This window comes from Apodemus sylvaticus, chromosome 1 (assembly GCF_947179515.1).
Source record: "Apodemus sylvaticus chromosome 1, mApoSyl1.1, whole genome shotgun sequence".
Lineage (NCBI taxonomy): Eukaryota > Metazoa > Chordata > Mammalia > Rodentia > Muridae > Apodemus > Apodemus sylvaticus.
In genome coordinates, this window is record NC_067472.1 from 142,652,869 (window position 1) to 142,680,863 (window position 27,995).

General features: G+C 45.3%; 1 protein-coding gene across 2 annotated transcripts in view; it reads right to left on the bottom strand.

The window, feature by feature from the left end:
- The window catches only part of Pcsk6 (proprotein convertase subtilisin/kexin type 6), a 191,113-nt gene that overhangs the window by 24,765 nt on the left and 138,353 nt on the right, over positions 1–27,995 (bottom strand). Inside the window, exons 14-15 of one of the 2 annotated variants that reach the window (XM_052161235.1) lie at positions 1,014–1,193; positions 819–857 (exon numbers count right to left, since the gene is read on the bottom strand). In XM_052161235.1, coding sequence (XP_052017195.1) covers positions 819–857; positions 1,014–1,193 — 219 coding nt within the window. The remainder of the gene's footprint in view (positions 1–818; positions 858–1,013; positions 1,194–27,995) is intronic. The other variant, XM_052161242.1, reaches the window with a different exon arrangement.

The window sequence follows — 27,995 nt, forward strand, 5'->3', positions numbered from 1 at the left end:
ACTGAATCTTGCCATGGTTTATAAATCACAAGAGAAAACAGCAGATTAGCCCATACATAATTCAATGTTTCATTTTAAAGGAATGGCAGAAAAAATTTAAAATGGAATCGACCAGGGTTTATGCTTGATTTGTATTGGTGGAAGTTTCCATCTAGTTATCCATATTTTGAGATATCACCCATCATTTGTCAAGTAGCTAGGACATTTAGCTAAGGAAAATATGCCCAACCAGAAACAATCAGTGCCATATAATTGGTGTGGGATGACCCAGAGGAAAATAAGCTTCTTCAAGCTCAAATAACATCTGCGTTCTGCCCAGAGACTGGAGGTGTCCAAAGACATCTTTGGGTTACCGTGGCTCCTAGCTACCTTGTGAATGAGCCATTGGTCTAGAGAGTGAGGCCACCATGCCAGTGGGATAGCTGTAGAAGCCTCCGCACCAAGGGTCTTTACATGCTGTGAGCTTTTGAAGACACTTTTGCATAGCATTAGTCTGTACCAATTCACCTTTTGACAAACTCTCCTGGGCAAAGGAGAGTGGTCTTGGAGAATGGTCACTTCTCAATCACCAGCTCCTTTTTGGAAACAAGCTCATGGAACCCAAGTTTCCTTCTCATTTCTGGTTGCTCAAAATGGATGGACTTGAGAGAGTCTAGATATTGAGTCTTTGATATGAGGGACTTTGAAGAAAGGGGGCAACCCTGGAGCTAAGCTAATTAACCCAGGGCAAGCCCCGGTTCTGGTTGGGCATATTGGAAGGAGCTCAGTGGTCCAGCCTGAAAGGTCAGAGAGTACTTACTGGTTTGAAGTATACTTACTGGTCTGTAAAGTATTAGAAGAGCCTTGGATGGAAGGAGCTGTGTGAGTGCAAATTACTGTCATTATTACAACTTCCAGGCAAGGTAAGACTTACAACCAAAACCCCGCCTTTTGCCTGAAAGGGCCCCATCTTTGAGAGCTACAGTGGAAAGTGAAGTTGGCAGGCCACCCATCCCCGCATTCAGGTTTATTACCTGTGTACTCTTCCTCGTCTTCTGCAGTCTCTGCCTGGGGTGGTGGTCCAGCAGCCTTGGGCGGCTCCTGCTCTGGGACTGAGAGCTCCAGCATCCGTGAGCGAGACTGATGGGAGCTGAAGGTGCGGTATGGGTGCTCCGCAGTGCCGTAGAAAATGAGGCTCCATTCTTTCAACTTTCCTGGAAGACACCAAAACTATTGTTATCCCCCAAAGCTCGGGATACATTTGCAGACTGCTAAGCTTCATAAGAGAGTCGGATACTGCCTAGCTGCCTACCCCCTGCACTAGGCTCTCTGTCGTTACATCATTTCCCACCAACCTGTTGACTCAGTGTGATGCCTACTCTTGGTTGTCAACGTAATTACACCTGGAAAGAACTAAAACCCATGTGGCTGGGTACACCTGTGAGGGATCTTTTCTAGATTAAATTATTTTAAGTGTTCCTACCACTTCCAACCAACCTATTTTTTTTTTAATTTCCATCTTTTGAGGTAAAAAATACAGCTTTAATCCAGACCTTCTGAGCTTGGAAGATCCACCTTTTAATCTGGGTCACGCTTTCTGCTGGCAGCCTGTATAAAGGACACGAAGGAAGGAGGCTTGCTCCCTTTGCCTGCCTGCTCTTTGTGGCAAGTCCATTCCATCACTAGCATTAGAGCATATTTCTTCAGGATTCTGGTGTATACAGAAGACCAGCAAGACATCCATCCACCCTTGAGGACTGAATAACTACTGGATTCTTGGACCTTCCGTAGACAGCTGCTATTGGACTAGGTGAACCACAGCCTGTTAATCATTTTTAATAAACCCCATATAGAGAGAGTATAAATAAATATATGGGATATATTTATTCCATATATACACAATCATTCTATAAGTTTTGTTCCTCTAGAGAACCTTGACTAATACAGATTTTGGTATCAGAGGTGGCTCTAGAGCAACAGAAGTATAAGGACGAATTTAAGTATCTGGAATAGGTTTTCAAATTTGCCAATATCTACAGCTACTAAAGCCTCTCCAGTTACCAAAACCTCTCCTAGAAGTTCAGAGTACCAAAAGCCCATGGTGTGAACCAGTTTGCAAACTTAAGGAGGCAAATACATCTGATTAACTGGACCTTGAAAGGTCTAGACTAACACAGGTCTTCCCACCCCAAATGTGATGATGGTGGTGATGATGGTGGTGATGATGGTGGTGATGATGGTGGTGATAACACAACAACAGCAACAACCTCTCATAAGTGTGCCCAGCTACCAGGGTTTTAGTTCATTTGAGATATTCTACATGTAGTCAAGGTGACAACCAAGAATAGTCACCACAAGTTTATTCCTTGTCAACTTCACATAATCACATCTCCTTATGTCATGATTAATTTCCAAATGAAAACAATAACCATGTCATAACTACACCTAACATGATATAATGATATCTTGTATAACCACAAATGCATTATAAATTTTAGAATAGGTGGTAGTACCAAGAAAGGCCCTAAAGCAGTGGTTTTCAACCTGTGGGTCCAGATCCCAGCCCTTTCACAGGGATTGTCCAACATCCCTGGAAAACACAGATATCCACATGACGATTCATAGCAGTATTAAAATTACAGTTATGAAGTAGCAAAGAAAGTAATTTTATCATTGGGGATCACCATAATAGGAGGAACTGTATTAAAGTGTTTCAGCATTAGGAAGGTTGAGAACCTCCGCAAAGGATCTCAGGCACTCCAGACCTAATCTTTCTTTTCTTCTATTGTGGAGAAGCAATCCAGTTCCCTCTTAGTAACCTGGATCTATCACTCCTTCTAACACTGTTACTCCTTCCTTAGCCTGCGGGCTTAAGGGCATTAGAAACCCTAGTTCAATGGAATGTTTGCTGTGTCTCCTGGCAGGAGCACTCCCCACTCTGGATCCAAAATGTCTAGGCCAGCAGAACTGAAGGCAGAAGGAACAGGAAGGAAAAATTTTTCCTAGTGTGTCACCAAGGGTGATAGTGAGTGAGTGGAACTATTTCCTTTCTACACCTTGATTCCTGGCTCGGGGAGAAACTACTATACATTGGACTGATTCAAGGCATATACATAATTGATGCTATAGCTGTGTCTTCAGTAGGCCATTCTATCTTTCTATCAGGAAAGCTGCTTCAGGATGGTGGGGAATATAGTAAGGCAAGAGGATTCCACGATCATGGGAGCTACTGCTGCACTTCTCTGGCTGTGAAGTTCATTCCTTGGTCAGAAGTAATACTGCGTGGAATACCATGAGGGTAAATAAGGCATTCTGTAAGTTCATGATGGTGTTTGTGGCTGAAGTATTTCATGCAGGAAAGGCAAAGCCATAACCAGAATTAGTATCTATCCCAGGAAGGACAATGTGTTATCCTTTCCACAGAGAAAGTGGTCCAGGGTAGTCAACGTGCTGCTAAGTCGCTATCTGCTCACCCTGGGGAATGGCGCCATGTCTGGGGCTCGGTGTTGCTGTCTGCTGTTGGCAGATCTGGCACTCAGCAGCAGCTGTAGCCAGGTCAGCCTTGGTGAGTGGCAGTCCATGTTACTGAGCTCACGCATACCCTCCATCTCTGCCACCACTTTATTCATGTGTCCACTGAGCAGTGGCAGGGAAGAAGCTGACTGTCCACAGAATGGGTCATCCCCACTTGATCCCTGAACTCCTCCTCTGCTTTAGTCACCTTTTGATGGGGCATTTAGCATTTAGATGGGACACAAGTATCTCTTCACATCCTTTGCCCATTTGGAGAGATCTATCCACAGACTTCTTTCCCAGATATCTTTCTAACCAATCTTCTAATCAAGCTCATTCCAAACCCCTAACCGTCCAGCTGATTGATTTGCTATAGCCCATGAGTGAACAATCTCATATCTGGTCACGCCCCTTCCAAACAAAATGTATGGCCATGTGTACTGCCCACTGTGAAGCTTCCCCATTGCTTATATCTTTTAGAGTTGGCATTGTAATGATGCAGCTACCCACTTCTGGTTGGTGCCTGCATCATGTGCAGAACCATCAGCAAACCAGGCCCTATTCTTCTCTTCTTTAGTCAACTGATCATAGGGAACACCCCCTGAGGCTGTAGATGCATGCTTGGCAGCAGATGGCCTTGTAATGGGAGTAGAAACCATTGGTATTCAGGCTTTTTCTACCTGTAACTTTCTTGTGCCCTCCAGACATGCTCAGGGCCAATCACATATATACCATTTCCATTTGATAACGGGTTGCTGCTGTGCCCACCCTACTTAAACTTAGTGGGTCCAATCACACCCAACTCATGAGGAGCAGCTCAGGTCACATGGTAACTTGGTGGTCCATTATCAAGCATTCAGTTAGGTCTAATAGCAAGTCAAGATCTGTCTCTCAAATGGAGAATAGTAGTCTGCAGATGATTGTAGAGCTTGCTCCAAAGTCCCAAAGGTCTTTCTCTTCTGTGATTTGCCTGTATGGCCCTGCCAAAGGCTTCAGTATCTCTACCTGCCACTAAGACCTCAAGCACTCTGGAGTCTGCTAGATCATATGGTCTTAGTGGTAGAACAGCCCACACAGTAGCCTGGACTTGTTGAAGAGCCTTTTCCTGTAACAGGCCCCACAAAAAGCTAGCAGCTTTCTGAGTCATTTGGTATATGGGCTGGTGTAATGTACCAAAGTAAGAAATGTGCTGTTTCTAGAATCCAAATAGGTCAACTAGATGTTGTGCTTCTTTCTTGATGGGAGGGTCCAGGTGCAATAACTTAGAAGGAATCTCTACATGCCCCATACCACTTGACTCCTAAGAATTTCACTAAGGTAGAAAGCCCTTGAATTTAGGTTGGATTTATTTTCCATCTGCTGAAGTGCATATGTGTTATCAAGGAGTCCGAAGTGGTTGCTACTTCCATTTCACTTGGTCCAACCAGTATAAAGTCATCAGTATAGTGAGCCAATGTGATACTTTGTGGAAGAGACAATCAAGATCCCTTGAACTAAGTTATGACACAGGGATGGGAGTTAATGTATCCTTGACTTACTATACAGGTATACTGCTGGCCTTGCTGACTGAAAGCAGATTGTTTCTGGTAGTCTTTCTGGACGAGTGCCAAGAAAAAGGCATTTGCTATGTACCGGGAGATGTGTACATCTGATCAAGTAAGGACACCACATCTGGCCCTGCAGCTGCAATTGGACTCTACTTGATAGAGGTTTTGATAGTCAGTTGTCATTCTCCCTGATCCACTTGTCTTCTGCACTTGCCAGATAGGGGAATTAAAGGGAGATGTGGTAGGAACCACCACTCCTGCATCTTTCAAGTTCTTGATGGTGGCAGTAATTTCTGCAATTCCTTCAGGGATGTGATTCTGTTTTTAATTCACTATTTTCCCTGGCAGAGGCAACTCTAAAGGCTTCCATTTAGCCTTTCCAAGTATAATAGCCCTTACTCCACAGATAAGGAAGCCCACTCGAGAGTTCTGACAACATCTAATTATATTTATCTCTACACATTTTGGGACTGGGGAATTTGGGGAACCCACTGGACCTACTATGAATCAGACTTCAGCCAAAACTCCATGAATCACCCACCCGTCCTTCATAAGCCCCTACTTTAACTGGAGGGTCCCAGTGTTTCTTGGGATCTCCCTGACTCAATGTTAATTCAGAACCAGTTTCCAATAGACTTTCCAATAGAAAGTCTGATTGCTTCCTTTCTCCTAGTGTACCATTGTAAAAGGTCTCAGGTTCCTTTGGGGTAGGACTAGAGAAAAGCTAACAGTAGATTCCCCTTTGCCATGATCCAATGTAGCCTTTCTTTTCATTTGAGAAATTTTCCACTTATACAGATCAAACAAAAATTCAGCAGGCTTATTTGTTTCATTCCTGGAAATGCCATGATTGGTTAGCCAATACTATAGACCCATCCGAGTCATGCTCTCATAAAAATCACTTTACCTGTGCTGACCATCATGGGTGAGGCCACCATGAACATTGTTTTGTCTGTGCTGCTCATCACAATAACCACAATCACTTTGTCTTTGGAGATTCAGTGTTGTCACCTGGCTCCTGCTGCCTCAGGACCCAATTAAACCCATTGCATTCAATTCATTCAATCAATCAAGCAGCAGTCTCAGACCCTAAGATCTGGCCCAAGGAAAAAGTCGAGAACAAAGTTCATCAAATGTGCTGGTGCCCCTCTCACCACTGTGGCTTATAAGATTAGTGAAGGGCATGTCTTCTGGGCTTTCCCATTCAGGAGGATTATACCCAATCTATACCCAAGGCACTATAATTTCCTTGAGTCTTGAAATCCCTTCATCAACACTAAGCCAAGGGGGTCTCCAACTCCTTTTCAGTAGGCCATCTTTTGACAAATGCTTCAGCTAACCATTCAAACAAACTTTTGACACCTTTTTTAATGACCTTCCATTCAACCTAGAATCTCCATTCAGTGGGTCCATATCAATAAACTCAGATGGATCCAGGTTTTTGTTCCTTCCATCACTATACCACATGCTTAAAATCCATTTCCACACATATTCCCCAGACTTCTGCTTGAATGAATTAGCAAACTCATTAAGCTCTTTAGTAGTATAACATACCTCCTCACAGACTACACTTTCCACTTCCCCTCTAGGAGCCTGCTTAGCCGTGAGTCTGGTTGTAGGTCTAGTGGCAGCTGTTGGTGGGGACTGAGGGACATCAATAATGTCTTATCTGGTATCTCTTACAGGGAAAGTCATTGTTGGATTAGCAGATGATGAAGGACTGATTGCCTTAGTCAATGGTGAACAGGCAATATTTCAGGAGCTGGAGGTGGGAGTATATCTTCTACTGAGGGTGGAGAGATCACTTCCTCAGGTGATATAAGTCCTTTGGAATCTCATGGTTCAAAGTCCTCAGCCTCTCCTGGGTCCTCCCATGCATCTCTATCCTAAGTTACCCGGTTCCATCCTTTACTAGTCAATGTGCTCTTGCTTTACTCTCCAAGGCTGGGACTTGAATCTTTGCTACAATTTAGCCAACCTTATAAATGAGGGCCTTAGTTTGATTTTCTGCAACTTGAGCTCTGTGGCTGATGGAGAGAAGATTCTCTTCCAGAACACACTCAGAAACCTTAAGACTGTCCATCTGGAGCCAGTGCATTTTATCACTGAATTCATTATTGCCCTTCATCATATTCTGAGATGCTAGAAGCTAATTTTATCAGGGAGCTCATTCTGACTAACACACTAGGTGAGCCTATAGCCTGGGCCACATCTTCTTCCAAAAAGTGAGGGTCCCCCTCTCCCTGAGCTGCTTGCATTCCCTGAGCCTGCTGGAGGGAGGTTGGCTGATTTGCACTCTGATTTGGACCTAGAGGTTCCTTCGGCTCCCTAGACCTTCTTCACTACAGCTGCCTCTGAAGACGCTCTGCTCTCACAAACTGGCAATAGCTCTCTAGGGCAGACTAGGTATGAGACTTAGCAAGGAGCCTTGACTGTTGGCTTCCCATGGGACACTAAGCTGCACCCAAGGACCATTCTATTTGAATCCTCTACTCTAAAGCATAAAGGAATCTGGTCTCAGGCTTGTTAATCTATAGCAGTTCAGTCAATGGTATGGGAGTGGTGGGGTGAGAGAGGTCCTGGGGACAAATGCCTACAGAAGCTGAGGCAGGAAACTATGCTTGGAAAACAGGAAGATAAGTGGCAAGACTGGACTCTATCGGAGGAGCATGTAACAGGTATGGATGGGGAAGTCAGACCAGGACAGCAGGGCACACAGCCTATGATGGGGGTGGTGGGGACCCACCCACCTTCCTCCTCCAAGTGGAAACAGCAGCCGTGCAGCTAGATGTGTTAAGTGAAGAGAAGCAGGATGCTTAACCTGAAATTCCCAGGTATCTCCCTCCTGTGGGTGTGCACACGCATGTGTGATGCTGGGCAAGGAACCCAGGGCCTTGCCTGCACTAAGCATTCTAGCACTGAGTTATCACCTCACCATCAGGTGGACTCCAGGTATCACGAAAACACACCACAAGCCAGGAAACAGACATCTGTGGGCTGGGTCACCCTTTTTGGGCTTCTTTCATTAACAGCACTCCTAGGAATCCTGTTTAGGAGGGGTAGTGCTGTGCTCATCCTTTGGGGTGTATACAGTTTGACTGTCACTCCCCACCCCAACCCATTGCGATATCTCTTTGCTACAAAGGCAAGCATCTGGCCCTAAAAACTTGTGCAGAGATCACTTTGCAGTGAGGGCAGCTCAGCCAGGACAACGTTAGTTTTTGCTCCAATGGGCATCTCTCAGGCGCGCTAAATCTCCATGCAGAGGACTCACGTTCACCGCCTCACACACCCGTGACCCCCTGGCTTCTAGATGAGCAGTAGGCAGAGTGATAGCCAGGGCTGGTCTACAACTCACCATGCCATGGTGTGGTGTGAATCTGTCACATGGGTGGCTCATTTTGTAACTATGTTTTTGTTTTGGCTAGTCCTAAGGTTACAGTCCCCAAATTGCCAGCTATTCTTTAAATGCATCCCCTCCAAAGTTCAAATGTTGTAAACATAATCCCCTAATTCATAATGATAGGATTTGGAGGTGCACTTGGAGATATGACTAGGAGATTATGTAATGAGGGCCAGGCCCCATCAGGAGATGTGTAAGGAGAAGCCAACGAGCGAGAGCAGAGCCAGCGCACTAGCTCTGACTCACTGTGGGATACCATCCTCCACAGTCTGATGCAGCAAAATGGCTTTACTAGATGCTGGCGATACATGCTCTTGGATTTCCTACATTCTAGAACGATGAAACAAGTAAACCGCTAATCACTGTCAATGACTAAGCCTCAAGTATTTTGTTATAGCCACAGAAGACAGAATTAGGCCTTGCTCCATGTCAGACCCTGCATTACCTGTGGCTGGCTTGGCTTGGGCAGCATTAGAGGAGATGTCTTACTCACGGTTTCTATTCCTCCACAAACATGACCAAGAAGCTTACACTTCCACATTGTTGTTCATCACTAAAGGAAGTTAGGACTGGAACTCAAGCAGGTCAGGAAGCAGGAGCTGATGCAGAGGCCATGGAGGGATGTTTCTTACTGGCTTGCTTCCCCTGGCCTGCTCAGCTTGCTTTCTTGTAGAACCCAAGACCACCAGTCCAGGGATGGCACCACCCACAAGGGGCCCTTCCTCCTTGATCACTAATTGAGAAAATACCTTACAGCTGGATCTCATGGACACATTTCCTCAACTGAAGCTCTTTTCTCTGTGGTAACTCCAGCTTGTGTGAAGTTGACACACAAAACCAGCCAGTACAGGAGGTGTATACAGGCAGAGTCCTGCACTCGAAGAAGCAGACCTTTTCCTAGTACATGAACTTCCAAAGGGTCTGGCTCCTTTAAACACACGGTAGACCCTTCACATATTTCACAGGTGCACACTTGACTGTGACACCGAGTGTCTCATACAGTCGCCGAAAGTACAGCCGTGGCAATGACTCTATCCATCCCGGACTCCTTAGGATCAAATTAAAGCTATATTTCAAACCACAAAGGAGTCTGGGCTCTTTAACTACTGTGTGATGGACGGTGATTACAGAGGGACCGTGGTTACTGAAGGACAGAACCCAAGGGCTCAGTAAACTATAATTTAGCCAAGAGTTATTTCAGTCCTATAGGATGTCTCCAAAAACACCCACAAAAAGCCAACTCACCAAAATTAGAGTCTTATTTTGGGCGACAATTTCGGGAGGACAAACAAAAGAAGCTGTTCTGTCCTTAGGATCAATAGTGGGGGAGGAAAGAGAGGAAAGCCCTCCAAGGCACCTCCCTGCTGGTGGGGGGAAGGGAGGCTGCCACTCAGGAGTGGAAGGAAGACTTCATTTTTATTACAGACCCTTGGACTGATTTTCTTAAAACCATAAAAAGCCACCATATTTCCTAACTATGGCTCTTGCCACGCCCACACCACACCCCTCTACCTTGTTCATGTCTGAGGCAGGGTCTCTCACTGAACTCAGAGCCCACCGACTTGGCTAGGCCAACTGGCTAGCAAGCGCCAGGTGCCTGCCTGCCTACCCGCCACTGCTGTTTCAGATGCACCCGCAGCACCTGGCTGTGAGGAGGGCTCTGGAGATCCTAACGCAAGTCCTTGTGCTTACGCAGTAAGAACTGTTCTGACTGAGTCATCTCTTCAGCACCTCCCATGTATTTTATCATAATTCAAGCACATATGAACACATATTCTGCCCCACTCCCATTATTAACACCCCTTGTAGCGCCCGCTGTGCCCTGATATTTCCACTAGTTGTACACCATGGGGCCATTCCCTTGGCACCTTGCAGAGAGGGACTGTTATTTACTTACATGGTCCCCCACAGGTGGGCACTGCAGTACATAGTGCTGCAGCCTTGCAGCCTATGATGCAACGTGCATCACATAAGGAGGGAAGCAGAGAGGCAGACACGGTGTGTCCTGGTTCTGCTTTCTACAAGTTAGGTAACTTTTTTTTTTTTTTTTTGCTTTCTTTTTTTTTTTTTTATTCGATATAATTTATTTACATTTCAAATGATTTCCCCTTTTCTAGCCCCCCCCACTCCCCGAAAGTCCCGTAAGCCCCCTTCTCTTCCCCTGTCCTCCCTACCACCCCTTCCCAGTTCCCCGTTCTGGTTTTGCCAAATACTGTTTCACTGAGTCTTTCCAGAACCAGGGACCAAGTTAGGTAACTTTTAGGAGAGTTGCTCTGCCTCTGTTCTTTAGCTTCTGCACCTACAGAGGACTGAAAACAATTTGGGAACTGCCAACAAGGTACTTGACAAGTAAAATCTGACAAAATGTCCTTTATCTTCCTTTTCTTTTTTCTGTCTTTCTTCTTGAGACAGTCCTGTGTAACAGCCCTGGCTGTCCTGGAACTCACCCTGTAGTCAGGCTGGCCTTGAACTCATAGAGATCTGCCTGCCTCTCAAGCACTGGGGTTAAAGGTGTACACCAACACACCTGGCTGATTATGTCATTTTGTATTTTGTTTTAAGGTAGGGTCTCAGTGGATCTGTCTATTTGGGAATTCTGCATGCTGGGATTACAGATGCATCCCACCATGCTCAGCTCCCTTCATGTCTTCCTAAGTGTACATGCAGGCTAGATTCTTGGAAACGAGATCCAGTATTAAAAGGAATGTGCATCCTCTCACAGCCTGAGACTGTCAGTGTAAAAACCCTAAGAGGTTATCCTTGCATTAGGCTACTGTGAGAAGCTGAGCAGCTTTGCAAGTGATTTAGAGCCAAAAACTTTTTCGATTGGGTAAATCTTGCAAGCACTTTACGAGCTCGGAAATTTACCTGAACTGTTTGCTCAAAACAAATGGTGGATCTTCAAAGATGCGTCAGAGCACACCATGGAAGCCGCACCGGCCGGGAGCCAAAGGAATGAGGAGTGTTTGGCTCACATCTGCTTTGCAGTTTTGTTCCTTAAATCTGTAAGATGTTTATGAGAGCCTCTGAGGGCCCAGGCGATATGCTAAGAAATCATGGAGCTGAGAAGTGGGAACAGAGAAAGTGGGTTTTCAGGAGGTAGGGCCCAGGAACCCAGCCTGTGCCACCAACAGTATGGTGTGAGCTCCACAACCCGCCCTGAGGTCACATGTCAACTTTGAATGTATTCCCCACCCCTTTCCTGAACTTTGATGCTGTTATCAATTTCCTGACATCATAGGACATGAAGACAACTGTTCCAGGGGCTGGGTGGACAGAAGGCCACTGGCTAAGGGGGGCTTGCTGCCCCTGCAGAGGTGCCACGTTGGCTTCCCAGCACAGAGTTACATGGCACATACCTGCCTGGATCCAGAGGATCTGATGCCCTCTTCTGGCCTCCACAGCACCTGTACTCGTGTGCACAAGCCTACGCACACATACACAAAGAACAACATAAATCTTAAAAAAGGACACTATTCCATACATATGGCAAAAAGTATATAGCGCTTAAAACATGAAAGGCATTTGAAGATGACTCTTTTTTCAAAAGCGATTTTCCACTACTTATAGAAGACAGGTTATTAAATATTGAAGCACATAAAGGGAAAATAGAAGTCATTTGTAACCGCTCTGGCATGGGCGTCTCAGGGTACTTTCTATGCATGCGGATCTCTGCGCATGGCTCTTTCTTTCTGTGCTGTGTGCCATCTCCTCCCCGCTTAGTGCTATAGGATATTTAACTGCATCCAGGAGTTATTTATTTACTAGCTCACTGTGTGCAGGAATGTTCTTGTGTGGATATCAGCTTCAGTATGTGGCAAGCGTTTGTCAAAAAAATGATGTTCAACATATGTTTTCAGAATAAATAAACCAATAGCTAGTTTTTAAAATGCCAGGCCTTTTCTTTTTTAAGGAAAATATTTCACTATATGAATAACCATCTCTCTCTCTCTCTCTCTCTCTCTCTCTCTCTGTGTGTGTGTGTGTGTGTGTGCGTGTGTGTGTTGCATGTGTAGGAGGTAGGCAGCAAGAGTTCAACACTGGGTGCTGTTTCTCAAGAGCCATCAACCTTGATTTTTTTTGAGACAAGCTCTCACTGGCCTTGAGCTTGCCAAATGGGCTAAGCGCTAGTGAGCCCCAGGGTTCCCCCTTTCTCCTTTCTCCCTGTTCTGGGCTTACAGGCCCGTGCTACTCTGCTTGGCTTTTTATGTGGTCACTAAGGATCAAATAGAGGTCCTCATGCTTGAAAAGCAAGCACTTTATTGACTGGATTATCCTCCCAGCCCTGTAACCACTTCTTAACCAACCCCTTAGCATGGGTTGGATGAGAGCATTTGTCCCATTCCCTGCCCTCTCTCTTAAAGTAAGCATACTTGCTAGAACTATCATTACTACACAGGATAGGCAACTTTTTCTCAGTGGATTTCCTCAAGCAGAACCACTGGGTCAGATACTAAGATGTTAATTAAAGCGTTCACCACATAATGTCAGGAGTCACACATGCCACGCTCGCTGGATTCCAAAGCAGCCCGGGGACTGAACAGAGTCACCTGGGAAATCCAGTTCCTGCAACAATCAAACCCTGCCTATGTCCCTTCTCCAGTCCCCACTGTCACTGAGTCGGTCAGACAGGGGATTCGGCAAGCACATCACACAGAAAGACCTGCTCCAAGGCTCTAGTTTTTGGGGTCAAGGGGGTGTTTTCCTCATTTCAAGTTTAACAAAACAGTCACCTACTGCACCCCCCCATGTGTGAGGATGCAGTTCCCCAGGGGCCTCTACATCTGCTGTTCCCTAGGGGCCATGCTCTGACTGGGAAGGTGAGACATGAAGATGAAAGAGTCGGGAGAAGGCCAACACACCCAGGGCCACTCCATGTCAGCCCGAGCCCACACTCAGCAGAGCGGCTGTTACAGGCAATTGTCGTGCTTGGCCCTGCTTTGAGCAAAGCATTTAGCCAGAAGGCACGAGTCCTCAGGGTCTGCGGCAAGCCTGGTCAAGTCCACCGTGGCAAAAACTGAACTACACAGCTGTTCCCAGAAGGGGCCTCAAGAGATCCCCACTCGGTATGCTTTGGCTGTTTTGATGTCAGATTCGTGAGACCACAAAAGACAGTCCAATCCACCTGCTTACACACTGGGGCTGGCACCGGAGCAGGCTGCCTCTAGGTGCCAACAGTGGATGCTGGATGACTACAATTCCGGACAATGCCACTGGAGGCTGCCAGTCAACAGTTTTATCGCCATCTACTATCTTCCCAGTGCATTTCCCCTGGATGAATTAAATTCCCAACAAGCAAACGGGATTATTTCTATTTTCAAAGAAAGAACCACTATTAGGAGAGGACCGAGGTTGAGCTCACCAGCAGCAAAGAGGCTTTTCTTTGCCCAGATTTCTGAGGTAAACCTTAAAGATGACCGAGAGAGGAATTTATAACAAGACAACATGGGGAATGGAGGGGAGAGGTTCTGTTAGATTACGACTATGAACTAAGAGCTTGAATTCCTAGCTTTTCTTGCCTATACAACAAGTTATTAACAATTAAGACTCTATTAAATCTCCCACATTCCCAGACTTAACACAGGCAGGAAGAAGTACTTTAGTTGAAATACATAAAAGAAGAAAGGGCTAGAAAATCAATCATGTAAGTTCCAGTTTAATGCTTCTATGAACAGGCTTTTTAAATTCTGGGGTGCAGGGAACCAATCACAAAGTTTAAGCACAGAGAATTGGGTAAAAGGAATGAAAAAGGCTACCCCCATCTATTTACAAGAATACATACATCTTAAGTTTGCGGCGGGGAGGGCAGGAGGATCATGAGTTTGAGGCTAGCCTGGGCTATACATTAGTCAGTCTGTGGTGGCTGTGCCTTTAATCCTAGCACTTGGCAGGCAGAGGCAGGTATATCTCTGAGTTTGAGGCAAATCTGGTCTATAGACGTTCCAGGATAGCCAGGACTACATAATACCCTGTCTCAAAAAACAAAACAACCCCCCCCCAAATAAAAACCAAACCCAAACCAATCAAATGAAAAAAGCCAAAACCCCACAAGAACACCTGAGAAAGGTCACTTTTATGAGGTGTGAATTATAACCCAAAAAGTCTGTTATCCAAAAATACTGTGTGTATATTATATACACACAGTTGCTATATATAGCAACGTTTACTCAATAAACCTAACACATAGTTTAAAATGTACTTTAAATCCTCATTATGCCAAATAAGAGGAAGGAAGGGAAGGGGCACTGAGGAACTGCTGGGAGGAGGGGGCCTATGGCAACATGTGGCCCCTGCACTCCATGCACACGCATGCATGCAGACACAGACACACACACACACACACACACACACACACACAGAGAGAGAGACTCCTCCTGGATTTTGTAGTCATTAAATCCGTGAACAGTGCTGTTTCAAATACCAAAAGGATTCAAAAATTCTAGACTCCAATTATTTGGGTGAGGCATCTGTAGGAAGATGGCCTGAGAGCCCCAGTGCATGCTGGGAACTGCAAATAGCACTGTCCTGTGGAAACACAGCTCTCCCTGTGACCCCGGTGCATTCTGGGAACTGCAGATAGCCCCATTCTGGATGCCGTCACCATCTGAACTCAGCTTGCGCTGTGGCTGTAATTCCACAAGTAAAAGCTTTCCTTTTTCAGAGTTTTATGGCAGGAAAAGCCATTCTCACTGTAGAAGACAGCCTCCTCCGCGCACCTTTTTTTGCGCAGGTGAAGAACCTTCACCATCACACCTAGAGGAAGCACTTGATGGCTCCTCTTTGGCGCCTGTGAATCGCCAGCCTCCGCTCTGCTTATGCTTCGGGGCCTCTGTTAACTAGGTAACAGTTCACTGAACACGGACACTGTATTCAATTAGTGAGACAGCTAACCAGATGGCCTAAACCAGTTACTCTGTGACTAACAAGGAAGTGGTGTAGCCAGTGTGAATACAGCAGGCAAAGGGAAGACACACTCTCACCTGGGTGGAGCAGAACCGGAGGCATCGCCCTGCTCAGAACTGCATACGCTTGAAAGCATAGGAACTGCCAGTTTCTGGAATTCTTCACTAAATATTTTCAGTGCATGATCGATTATACATAACTGCAAGGTGGTTTGAATGAACAGTGCCCCCAACCCTTTCCCCATAAGCTCGTGCATTTGAACACTTGGTCTTCAGCTGGTGGCGTTTGTTGTTTAGGCTGGTTACAGAATCTTGCTGGAGTTCGAATGGCATTGGGGGCAGGCTTTGGGGACAGACAGCTTAGCACCACTTGCTGACTTTGCATTGCTTTCCGTGTGCAGAATCAGCCAGCTTCCTGCATATCTCACCATGGTTTCCTTGCCAGTTGCCACATTTCTCACCCGGATGGACTGTGTCTCTCTGGAACTGTAAGCCGAGATAAAGCCTTTCTCCCTTAACTTATTGTTGTCATGGTATTTTATCACAGCAGTAGAAATGAATACACCGAGGAAAACAAAATTGTTGCTTCGGAGACGCTGTCTGCTGGGTAACAAGCATTGCCTGAGCACACCAGTACCTTGGTGCTTTTCTTAGGAGCCCTGTCAAGCTCCTGGTGCCATCTGTTAATTAGCTAATGCAATCATTAATTTTGTGACGGAGCCATGGGACGCAGCCTCACACATACACCTAAGGCCTGCAAGTGTTAACCCAACGATCTTTTTAGTTCCTGAGGTGTGGGGCTGGTTGGTGTTCTATGTAGCTGGGGGAACTGGCACCTTTCCGTCCTCACATCCCATGGGAACGCTATCTGGAATAGAGTAAACTAACAGTTCGAAAGGCCCGATGACGCTGAGGTTTCTAACACAGCGTCTTTCTTTGTTCCCGTCTCCTTCTTGGGATCTCATGGATCACAACATATAGCTTCCTTTAAAATCCGATGGCCTTTCCTTTTTTTTTTTTTTTTTTTTTTCTTTTTGGCGACAGGGTTTCTCTGTGTAGCCCTGGCTGTCCTGGAACTCACTCTGTAGACCAGGCTGGCCTCGAACTCAGAAATCCACCTGCCTCTGCCTCCCAGAGTGCTGGGATTACAGGCGTGCGCCACCACCGCCCTGCTCTTCCTTGACATTCAATACTGACTGATGCCTGCCCTCCTCGGATGGGAAGCCATTTCTCTCCCAGGACCCTGCACACGCTCAGCCCCCACTTCCCTTTCCCGTCCTAATATGAGTCCTTCAGTCAGTAGTCAGCACTTCTTCTATATCCTCATCTCATTTTCTGAGAGTAATACCTCTAACCTACTGTCTGATTTAGTTACTGATTTTTTTTTTCTTTTAAAAACAAAGCCTCACTATGTTGCTCTGTCATGGCCTTGGGATGAAATGGTCCTCCTGCCTCAGCCCACTGAGCAGCTGGGACCACAGGGGTATGCTGCCACACTCAGCATGGACTCTAGCTTCAATTTTTGTTTTATTTCCACCTCATATTTAGGTTTTAAAGGCATTTATCTTCCGGTGTTCATATAAAAACCGCAGCAGCTGGCTCCTGTTTTACTGCCACTGCCGCTGTTTCCGTAGCTCTCGAAAGTTTCCACTTGCTGCCTGAGTTGCCCTTTTCCCTTGCCAAGTTTAGTCTCTGCTAAACTGCAGTCTCTGCTAGACTGCTTTAATATTGGATACCTCCCTCAAATGCCCGCCGGGTTCCTGGGCGTCCTCTCATATTTACTAGGGAGGCGATAAAAAGCTGACTGGGGCTCCTGTGTCCCCGGAATATGGAAATGTGCCTTTCGTCTGTTTACTCATTTTGTATACAACAGACTTGCGAGCTTGTATAATGTGGGCAGGGAAGTGGGTGAGCATACTGGTTGGCTCAGGTGAAAGTAACATTCACATGACAAATGCAAGCGCTTTCCACCGAAAACAAGGGAGGTCAGATGAAGATGTAGTATCTTCGAAGTGCCGAGATTAAACAAAACATTTTCCCAAACCAGATGCTATATCGTATCCAAAGCGGGTTATAATAAAGGCACTTACAAGTAAGTCAAGCGGGGCTGAGCAAATTTACTGCCAGCAACCAGCGTGCCAAGCGATGGCGGAGGAATGCACCTGTGATTCTGGCACTTGGGCGGCCAGGGCGGGAGGAACCCAAGTTACCAGCCAGTTACTGGCTCCATAGGAGACCTGTCTTTGAAAAGGTAAACGGAATGAATTCTTCAAGAGGAGGGAAAAATGGCACCAGGTGAGAATTTGGATCTAGAAGAAGAAGGAAAAGTGGCAGGAAATGGCAGGTGCGTGGTAAACACTGAAGATTAGGGGTTTTCCCTCTCTTGGTTTCTCTCTCTTTCTCTTTCTGCAGGCAACTGTCTCTGTCTGGTGTCCTGTTGTTCTCCACCTGATTTTTTAAAACAAGGTCTCTCACTGAATCTGGAGCTCATCAATTTGGCAAGTCTAGCCGGCCAGCGAGCCCCTCAGGATCTCTGCCTCCCCTCCACAAGGGTTATGGCATGTGTCACTGTGTCTAGCCCCTCCCCCCTTGAAGCATGTATGTTGGAGGATCTGAACTGAGGTCCCACGCTTGCTTGGCAGGCACTTCGCTGACTGAGCCATCTCCCTAGTGCTCCTTCTTTATTTCTTTAAGGCATCTTAAACAAAAACAAAACAAAACAAACCTCAAACCCCAAACATTCCCATCTCCGACATGTCACCCAAAGAAGGAGTTATATGTAGTACACATAGAGGTCCAGGACCCGGCTCCCCCAGTGGAGGGAGACTAGGATGGAAACGAGAAGGCCTTAGCATCAGTCATGAGCATGGTGTTTTATGTCAGTTCTCACTGAACCAGAAAGCATTTGGTGCATCCTACAGCAACCGCTCTGAGTGTGGCTAAGAGGCCAGTGCTGGAAATAAAACAATGTAAAAATATTCGATAGATCCAAAATATGGCAAGAAAAGCAGACCAGAATGTGACTCTTACAAATGTAATTGGATTTTGTTTATTGATACTGACTTGCTTTTTTTTTTTTTTTTTTTTTTTTTTTGAAATTGGTTTAGAAGTCAGCATCCTCAGGGGGAGGTTCTTGGAATCTGCTGCCACAGTTATACTGGCTTTATCTTGGATACCACTCCTCTTTGCTACTGTCTGGAAGAGTTTATGGGATACTTGCCCTATTTTTCACTTACATGTTTAGTAGAATTTGCCAGAGACTCCACCTGGCCTTGAGTTTTCTTCCAAATTATAGAACTAACTTTATTAATAGAACAAATTTGAAACACACATGAGCGTAAGAAGCCAGTGTGCTCTTACGTGCTTAGATTCAGTTTCACACGCACACAAACACACAAAGGCGTGGATGGAACAGGTGTTCAAACCTTCTATCAGCCTCATAAACTGGTCTATCTCCCCGCTGTAGTTGGTCACTCTACAGTCTCTGCCACTGTATGCAAGTTTGCTCTTCCTTCTTATGGTTTTAATACTCTTGCTGTGTGCATCTTTAAAGCTATGTCATGCATAAGAAATGAGAAGTGTAATTTCCTCACTGAACGGAGTCCCTTGCTGGCAGTGACTTAATACTGATACAGAACCACACGTCTGATGTTAATACAGTTGCATCATCTTTAGTTGATTATGTCTTGTATATTTTCCCCATCCACTTTATTTTTTCATATTTTGGCTTTCTAATGTTTCTGATAATTTTCTTGTTTGTGCATGGTGTACTGACTGGTTTTGTGTCAACTTGACACAAGATGGAGTTATCACAGAGAAAGGAGCTTTAGGTGAGGAAATGCCTCCACGAGATACAGCTGTAAGGCATTTTCTCAATTAGTGATCAAGGGTGGAGGGCCCATTGTGAGGTTCCAGTCCTGACTTCCTTTGGTGTTGAACAGCAGTGTGGAAGTGTGAGCTGAATAAACCCTTTCCTCCCTAACTTGCTTCGTGGTCATGATGTTTGTGCAAGAATAGAAACCCTGACTAAGACCCATGGTTATAACGTCCTAGCAGGAAGCAGACAGAATAGTTATCCTAGTGGAATCCCAGGAGCTTTCTTTAATGAAGAGACTATTCTGTGAGCAGAGTCCACGGAAGCTAGAGGGAGGATGCTGGTCCCTGGGGTTGACAGCCTTTCTTCCACCTTGGGGGAAGCTGCTTCCTAGACGACTAGAGAAATGAATAGCTCATAAAGAAATGCCTCCTCCTTTCCTCTGCTTACCTCAAAGGTCCTATCTCTCCACCATCCCCTCCATACTAATTAAATCAGGCCGGCTCTGACTAGGTCTGCCTCCCAAAGCAGAGTAGAGAATGAGTACACTGTGCATCAATCAAACATCCCCAGCACAAAAGCAAACACATTTTAAAAATCAAGTGTGACAGTCTTTGTTTTTTAAGTGGTTAGTTCATTTAGCTTTGTTGAGATTATAATCATTATTGGACACCGCTCCCCACCTTGAGGTTCTGGGGATGGCGTGTCAGGCAAGCCCTGTACCTGCGAGCACACCACATCTAGCTACAGTTTGAATTTTAGCACGTTGCTTTCCAGGCCCTGGCCTGAATTTTGTGTTTCTCTTCCTTTCCTTTGGTTCCTCCAAGGTCCTAGTATTGACAAATCACCTAGGCTCTCCTCCCACAGGGGCACCACAGACCAGCAAAAGCCCCAAAGGAAAAAGCCTGCTTGGCCTCTTCAGGTCTGCCTTTGGATATCAGCTCGCTCTTCAACGGATCTTTAATAATCTTTAAAAGATTATTTTCTGTGGCAGAGAGGTCTCTAGACTTTTTGTCTTCTATGGCATAGAAATGGAAGAAAATCTACCCCACATATTAATGCTTGAATCATTTGTTTTCATTTGTGAGCAATACAGGGAAATAATGCTTGGCTTATAATAAAAATGTAAACAAATTACAAAAAAAAATCATAAAATGGGAATTAAAAAATAAAAATAATTGCCAAAACTCTGTAGGAGACATTTGGAGTCCTCTTTAAAGGCTTACTTATTTTTACATATTTTTATGCCTGAATGCATGTAGTATGTAGGTTCACCTTGTACATGCCTGGTGCCTGTGGTGGTCAGAGCTTCAGATCCCTTGGAACTCAAGTTACTAGAGGTTGTGAGCTGCCCCGAGGGTGCTGCGAACTGAAACCAAGTCCTCTGCAAGAGCAGTCAGCTCTCTTAGCTGAGCGCCTCTCCAGCCAAGATTATTTTTAAAAATATGCAAGTAACAGAAATGAACGCCAAGCTCTACGTGTAAGGCGGCTAGAAGACTGCACAACACTATAGGAGGACAGACCGGATGCAAATAGAGAGATATTTTTGAACATGCCATGTTTCTCAAAATAAATTTTATTACTTCTGTTTAAACACTGAAAGTACCCATCAGTTCTGGGGAGGGTTTGGTTGTTGACACACTGACCGGCCTGAGGTCTAAGTGAGCCTTCACTCCCAATGGTGGCAGGACGGAGTCAAGGAAGTGGCTCTGGGAAGCTTTTCCTTTTTTCTGAAGATCTACTTTTCTTTCCTTTTTTAGAGATTTATTTCATTTTTATTAATTATGTGTTTGTGGGTGTCAGTGTGGATATGTGCATGCGACTATGGGTACACTGAGAAGTCATAAAAGGGCGGGAGATCTAGAACAGGAATTGTAGGAGGTTGTGGGTACTGGGAATTTAACTCAGGCCCTTTGGAGGAGCAGCAAATGCTCTTAACCACTCAGTCACCACCTCCTCCGGCCTAGGAGGGTCTGTTTTTCATTTGCATTTCAGCATCATTGAGTTTATCATTCACAAATGAAATGGGGGACAGGTAAGCCTCCTCTTGCTACCTTTGCAGTCAGGAGAAAAGGAACCAATGAAATGAAGCCACGCCCCTGGAGGAGGCCAGTAGAAGCAGGTTGAAGTGGTTGGTTTCAAGATTAATGCAAAAAAATGGTAAAAAAACGAATCATGACAACTACGTGTCTGGGGACTGTTCAGAAACGGTCCTAAGTTCTTCAGTTTCCAAGGAAGTGAGAGAGACATTTGACAGTCACTCTCTGCAGAAATGAGTTTAGTGGAAAAATTTAAAGCCGGCACAGAGGACGTGTGCATTCGGTCTGTCTTCCTCCTAGCGAAGAGGATAAGATCGATGAAGCCATTGGCCACAGACTGCAAAATTCCAAGTCTCATTTTGGAAATGACGACAGGCCTCAAACAGATGTCAATAAAACAGAGGTCAATAAAGCCAGCAAGGAAACAACAGCAGTTAGGGAAAAGAGACAAACCCGAATGGGCCATGAAGGGAAACCAAGAGCCCTGGAACTTTTTAAGAAGATGAAGGAGAGATCAGCCTCGGGAGACTCATTGTTTCCCCTTTAACTGATTACTGAACACCCCGCTGAGTATGCATGCTGAAAACAGGGCTGATTAAAACCACAGGGAGCTTTTGATTTAAATAAGGCTCACACATGCACACACCCCCACCATTCAATCCCTCAACAGCTACTTATTAACCACACTCTCCCCAAGGAGCTGGAAGGGGAGAGACAGGAGCAGATTCAGCCCGGGCCTTCCCAAGGCCATGGCACAATTACACTGGGCCAGGTCTACACACAGTGGCTTTGAGATCTGTCCCCGTGGACTGTTTCATAGGTGATCATGGAAGTTTTCCCCCAGTCCGCCACCTGAGCACAATTTAGCCCAGGATCTCTAGATGGCAGGGGTGTAAAGGGAAGCTAGGGGGCTGCAGTTGTCTTGGACGGTGCAACCCCAAAGCAGTCAACAGTGGGGAGACCGGAGCTGGGAGGGAAGTATTGTGGTCAAAGCTGAAGAACAGAACAAAGTACACAGGAGGGGGCTTGGCCTAGGGGAAGGCTTTCACAGTGGTCTCACAAGCCTTAGACTGTCAGTCGGGATGGGCTGCGTCCTTATCTAGCATTGCATGACCCTTCTGGGTGGTGTCACCTGCCTCACCAGAGAACTGCACTGCACGCTAGGGAGGCCAAAGGCCAAGTCTGTCCTGGGAGGGGAGAGAAAAGCCAGAGCCATGGGTTTCTGGAACAACCATAGCTCCTCAAACTGACGGTAACCATGCCAAAGCCCGGTCTGCACCTCGGGGTAGCCTCAGGGAAAGGCAGCAAGCTGTGGGTGACCTGGCAGCTCTGGGAAAGTGAATCAGAAGGTCGATGTGACCTTAATGGAGTAAACGCCAATGTGACATTAATGGAGTAAATGCCAATGTGACGTTAATGGAGTAAATGCACTTGGAGGTATGCATTAGTATTTGCACTTGGAGGTATGAGTGCCGAGCTATCACAAGTCATGTCTGCAAGGGCCTCCCGCTCCCCTTAGCCTTCCATTGCAGTAAGCAGAACGCCTCTTTGACTGAGACTAAGTGCTGAGTCGGGTAGAAGAGTGGTGTAAGCTTTCTGTGCAGCAGTGCCTCCTGGGCTGGGGAGATGGCTCACTGAATGGAGAGCCTGCTGCACAAGTCGGAGGACCCGAGTTCGACCCCCGAACCCACATTATAAAACAAAATACACCACAAACAAACAGGTGCAGCAGTGTGCATCTGCAATCCCAGCACTGGGGAGCCATGGGCAGGCCAATCCCTGGGGGCATGCTGGCCAGCCAGAGTCCAGCCAAATCGTAAATTCCAGCCTTAGTCAGACCTTGCTTCAGAAAATAAGGTGGAAATTGATTGAACATACCTAGCACAGACTGCTGGCCTTCACACACTTGCACTGTTTCCTGCCCCCTGCGCAAGCGCACAAACATGTGCACAGAGAATTACTTCATAGGGTCCTGGGTTCAAACCCCAGTATTGTGACAAAACTAACTAAATCAAACTTTGGAAAGTTTTTCTAAATCCACCTGTATGCGCATGTATGGATGATGTGTACTTGAGAGGTCAGAGAACAACTTTGTGAGCCGGTTCTCTCTTTGCTTCTGTGTTGGTTCTGAGAGCCAATCTAAAGGTACACCCTTGGCTGGGCCCCCTCCCCCCCTACTTGTCCCTTGTGGGTAATGAATCTCCTTTGTACTGAGAACTTGCTGTCTGGGTGTATTTTGTATGACTTGCGGTGCAGGTGCTTACACTGGGAACAATATAAACTCTTAACACTGAACCATTCTCCAGTTTTAATTTTAAAACTTAAGAAAAAAAAAAGGAAGAAATCTTTACAGATAATCACAGGCACTCTGCACAGAGACAGATTATTTTCCTGAAGCTTTTCAAGTTCCTCACAAAGAACTTTATCTAAAGCCCGCCTGCATTCAAAAGCCCTTGCCGGCCAGCTCCAGAAAATCACATATAATTATTCCTCCCATAAGTATGTAGAAGCTGGGACAGAAAGAGGGTCTACGACTGACTAGGCCAGCAAGTGGCTAGGTGGAATTCAGACTGAGCCTGCCAGATGCTCTGCTGTGGGCACACAAACACAACCCAGAGGACAGACTGCCCTGCAGCAAGCCCAGTGCCTGTAGAGAGCAGTGGGGCCCACCGGCCTGACTCCGCCCTGTGCTCCCCTCAGGAGAATAGGTGTGCAGGGGCCAGGCTGCCGAGCTTAGCAGTGCTTCTAGAACTCACTGTGAACATTTTGACAAAAGCATTCCCGGTCTCACTGGGCCTCTCTGATGCTGTCCCAGCCTTAACTTTTCACGTGGGAAGGAGGGAACCAAAGATGGGATTCCTCTCCTCGGAAGGAACCATGCAGGTAGCGTCAGGTGCACCAGGCTGAGCTCCAAAGAAAGCCAAGATGTGTGGGAACCGCTCTAATGTTCCAACCCTGGGGAACGTGGCCAAGCGTGCGCACAGGAAGCCACCAGAAGCTGGGTCCCAGCTGACGGCTTGCTCGCAGAGGGTCTGAAGCTAAGCTGTTCATTAGCACATGTGTGCTTGCTTTAACTAGAAAACAAGGCAAAAGAGAAACAAAAACTCGCTTGTGGAGAAAAAAGGTGTGTGTGTGTGTGTGTGTGTGTGTGTGTGTGTGTTGGGTTTTGAGAGAATTTTCTGTGGAGTCAGTTACCTGGAATACAGCCTGCCTTCAGTGGATTCTATCTCTAAACTCCTGACTTTTCCAGAAACACAGCCTTTCTTACAGGCACGGGGGCAGGTGTCTATAAGGTACCTCTGGGCTTTAAAAAGGCAAATGGGACAGTTCCTAAAGTTTGTGCTAAAACCTACTCCTGTAGATAGTATGTAGGAAGATGGGAGAAAGAGGACCTTGGTTTCTATGGCAACCAGTTTAAGTTGCACTTGAAAACCTCACTCCTTTCTGGTGTTTACACCATGATAACAAGAAAACTGTGGCTCTTTGTCCCCCCTCTCCGTCCCCACCCCATCCAGTGCAGAGAGCCACACCCATCCTGTGGTCCCTAGAACTATTTGAGGACTGTATCCACCTCTTGTGTTGTAATTATATTTTTCAGTGAGCTATTTGTATTTTTTTTGTAAATTAATTTTAGGCTTTTCTTTTTAAAAATTTGTGTAAAGGTAGGTGTTCACATACACGCACATACATGTGTATCTGCTTGTCTGTATGTGCAACACGTGCATGAAGAGCCTGTAGAAATCAGAAGAGGGCAGGAAGTACTCTTAACCACTGAGCATCTCTCCAGCCCTCAGGCTCTTTTCTACCCTTCTACTTAAGTGTTTGTGTATACTTAGTGATTTCTAAATACTCTTTATATGAAAAATAAAGAAATTAAGAAATTCTATTTGTAATTACTGTAAACACTGTGAAGTATTAGAGATAAAGAAAAATGACTACCTCTGTATTAGATGCTTGTTTGGTTTTTTGTTTTTGTTTTTGTTTTTGTTTTTGACACAGGGTTTCTCTTTGTAGCCCTGGCTATCCTGGAACCCACTCTGTAGTCCAGGCTGGCCTTGAACTCAGAGATCCATTTGCTTCTGCCTTCCAAGTGCTAGAATTAAAGGCTGTGTATTATAGGTGCTTTTCCGTTGTTTTAATTTTTGTCTTTGACTTTTTGACATATTGAGAATTCAGAGGATGGTTAATTAGCAAGATTTAGCTGGGTTAAATAGTTTGATTTCCATAGTAGACAATTAAACCGATGGCAAAGAGACCTGTGAGATGGCCTTGAGGAGAGAGAAGAAGTAAGGCAATAAACTGAGTGCTTATGGTTGTGGTACGCAGTCCTGGGAAGAGGACTAGGGATTAAGGACTAAGTGAGGGCGCTCTGCATCCGGCGAATGAGGACTTGATTGGCAGGTGGCAGAGCAGCGACAAGGTCTGGCCTATGTCACATGTTTAACAGGGGCGGATTGATCCATCCTTGTCTCCTTGTACTAAGCTCAAATCCAAATGGATCAAGGACCTCCACATAAAGCCAGACACTCTGAAGCTAATAGAAAAGAAACTGGGGAAGACCCTTGAGGACATCGGTACAGGGAGAAAGTTTCTGAACAGAACACCAATAGCGTATGCTCTAAGAGCAAGAATTGACAAATGGGACCTCATAAGGTTACAGAGTTTCTGTAAGGCAAAGGACACCATCAAGAGGACAGATCGGCAACCAACAAATTGGGAAAAGATCTTCACCAATCCTACATCAGATAGAGGGCTAATATCCAATATATATAAAGAACTCAAGAAGTTAGACTCCAGAAAACCGAACAACCCTATTAAAAAATGGGGTACAGAGTTAAACAAAGAATTCTCACCTGAAGAACTTCGGATGGCAGAGAAGCATCTTAAAAAATGCTCAACTTCATTAGTCATTAGGGAAATGCAAATCAAAACAACCCTAAGATTTCATCTTACACCAGTCAGAATGGCTAAGATTAAAAATTCAGGAGACAGCAGGTGTTGGAGAGGGTGCGGAGAAAGAGGAACACTCCTCCACTGCTGGTGGGGTTGCAAATTGGTACAACCACTCTGGAAAGCAGTCTGGCGGTTCCTCCGAAAACTGGGCACCTCACTTCCAGAAGATCCTGCTATACCACTCCTGGGCATATACCCAGAGGATTCCCCACCATGTAATAAGGATACATGCTCTACTATGTTCATAGCAGCCCTATTTATAATTGCCAGATGCTGGAAAGAACCCAGGTATCCCTCAACAGAAGAGTGGATACAAAAAATGTGGTATATCTACACAATGGAGTACTATTCAGCCATTAGAAACAATGAATTCATGAAATTCTTAGGCAAATGGATGGAGCTAGAGAACATCATACTAAGTGAGGTAACCCAGACTCAAAAGGTGAATCATGGTATGCACTCACTAATAAGTGGTTATTAACCTAGAAAACTGGAATACCCAAAACATAATCCACACATCAAATGAGATACAAGAAGAAAGCAGGAGTGGTCCCTGGTTCTGGAAAGACTCAGTGAAACAGTATTTGGCAAAACCAGAACGGGGAACTGGGAAGGGGTGGGAGGGAGGGAGGACAGGGGAAGAGAAGGGGGCTTACGGGACTTTCGGGGAGTGGGGGGGGCTAGAAAAGGGGAAATCATTTGAAATGTAAATAAATTTTATCGAATAAAAAAAAAAAAAAAAAAAAAAAAAAAAAAAAAAAAAAAACAGGGGCGGAGGCAGAGCACTGAGAAGGCCTGAGGCTGGGCTGTATACAGAACACTTTCCCTTACAGGGTATTTACCCTCAGAGAGAGACAATCTTGTACCTAATCCTTTATATGCACCACTTTGTTGGCCATCCAGCATGGTCATTATTTAAAATTAACAAGAGGATGGAGAGATAGTTAAGAGCTAAGAGAGAGTGTTGCTCTTGCAGAGGACCTGAATTCAGTTCCCAGCACCCACATGGTGTGTTGTGGCAATCTGTAACTCCAGTTCTAGGGTACCCGATGCCCTCTTGTGATCCCTTGATTACCAGGCATGCATGTGGTGGTGCATGGACATACATGCATGCAAAGCACACATAAAATACACATAAAATAAAACAAATAAATATTTTTTTCTAATTTAACATAAGATCTGTAGAATTCAGCCATAATGCCACCTGGACTTGGATTTTTGCTGTTCTTAGGAATATTTTTATCATTGCTTCCACTTTTAGGTGGTATGGGAGTGCATTCCCAGTACTTGGAAAGCAGAGATAAGTTTGAAGCCAGCGTGGTTTACATAGTGAGTTCTTGCACAGACTCTTCTCAGCGGTCAGTGGAACTTTCTCTATAATACACCACACTTGAGGGCACAAAGTATGCTTCAACAAATGAAAGGAAACGGAAATGATTTCTTATATTCTAGGGTGCCGCCATGAAACAAACTGAAAATCCATAGTAAGATAAACTATAGAACATAAAGTCATGAAGAATGAACAATAAAATACCTCATTGAATGATGAATGGGCTATCAAAGAAAGTATAAGAGAAGGAGAAAAATCCCTTATAGTCATAGGAGAAGACATAACACCTCAGAACCCCTGGCACACAATGAAAACAGGTTGAAAAGGGAAGTCTGCAGCTAAGAGGGCTTCCATTAAAAAATCCAGAGAGATCTCAGATAAATAACTTAATGATGCACCTCAGGATTCTAGAAGAACAAGAACAAGCCAAACCCTAAGTAGGAGGATGTAAAGAGATAATGAAGGTCAAGACAGAAATTAATGGAAATTTTAAAATACAAAAAAAAGAATTAAAC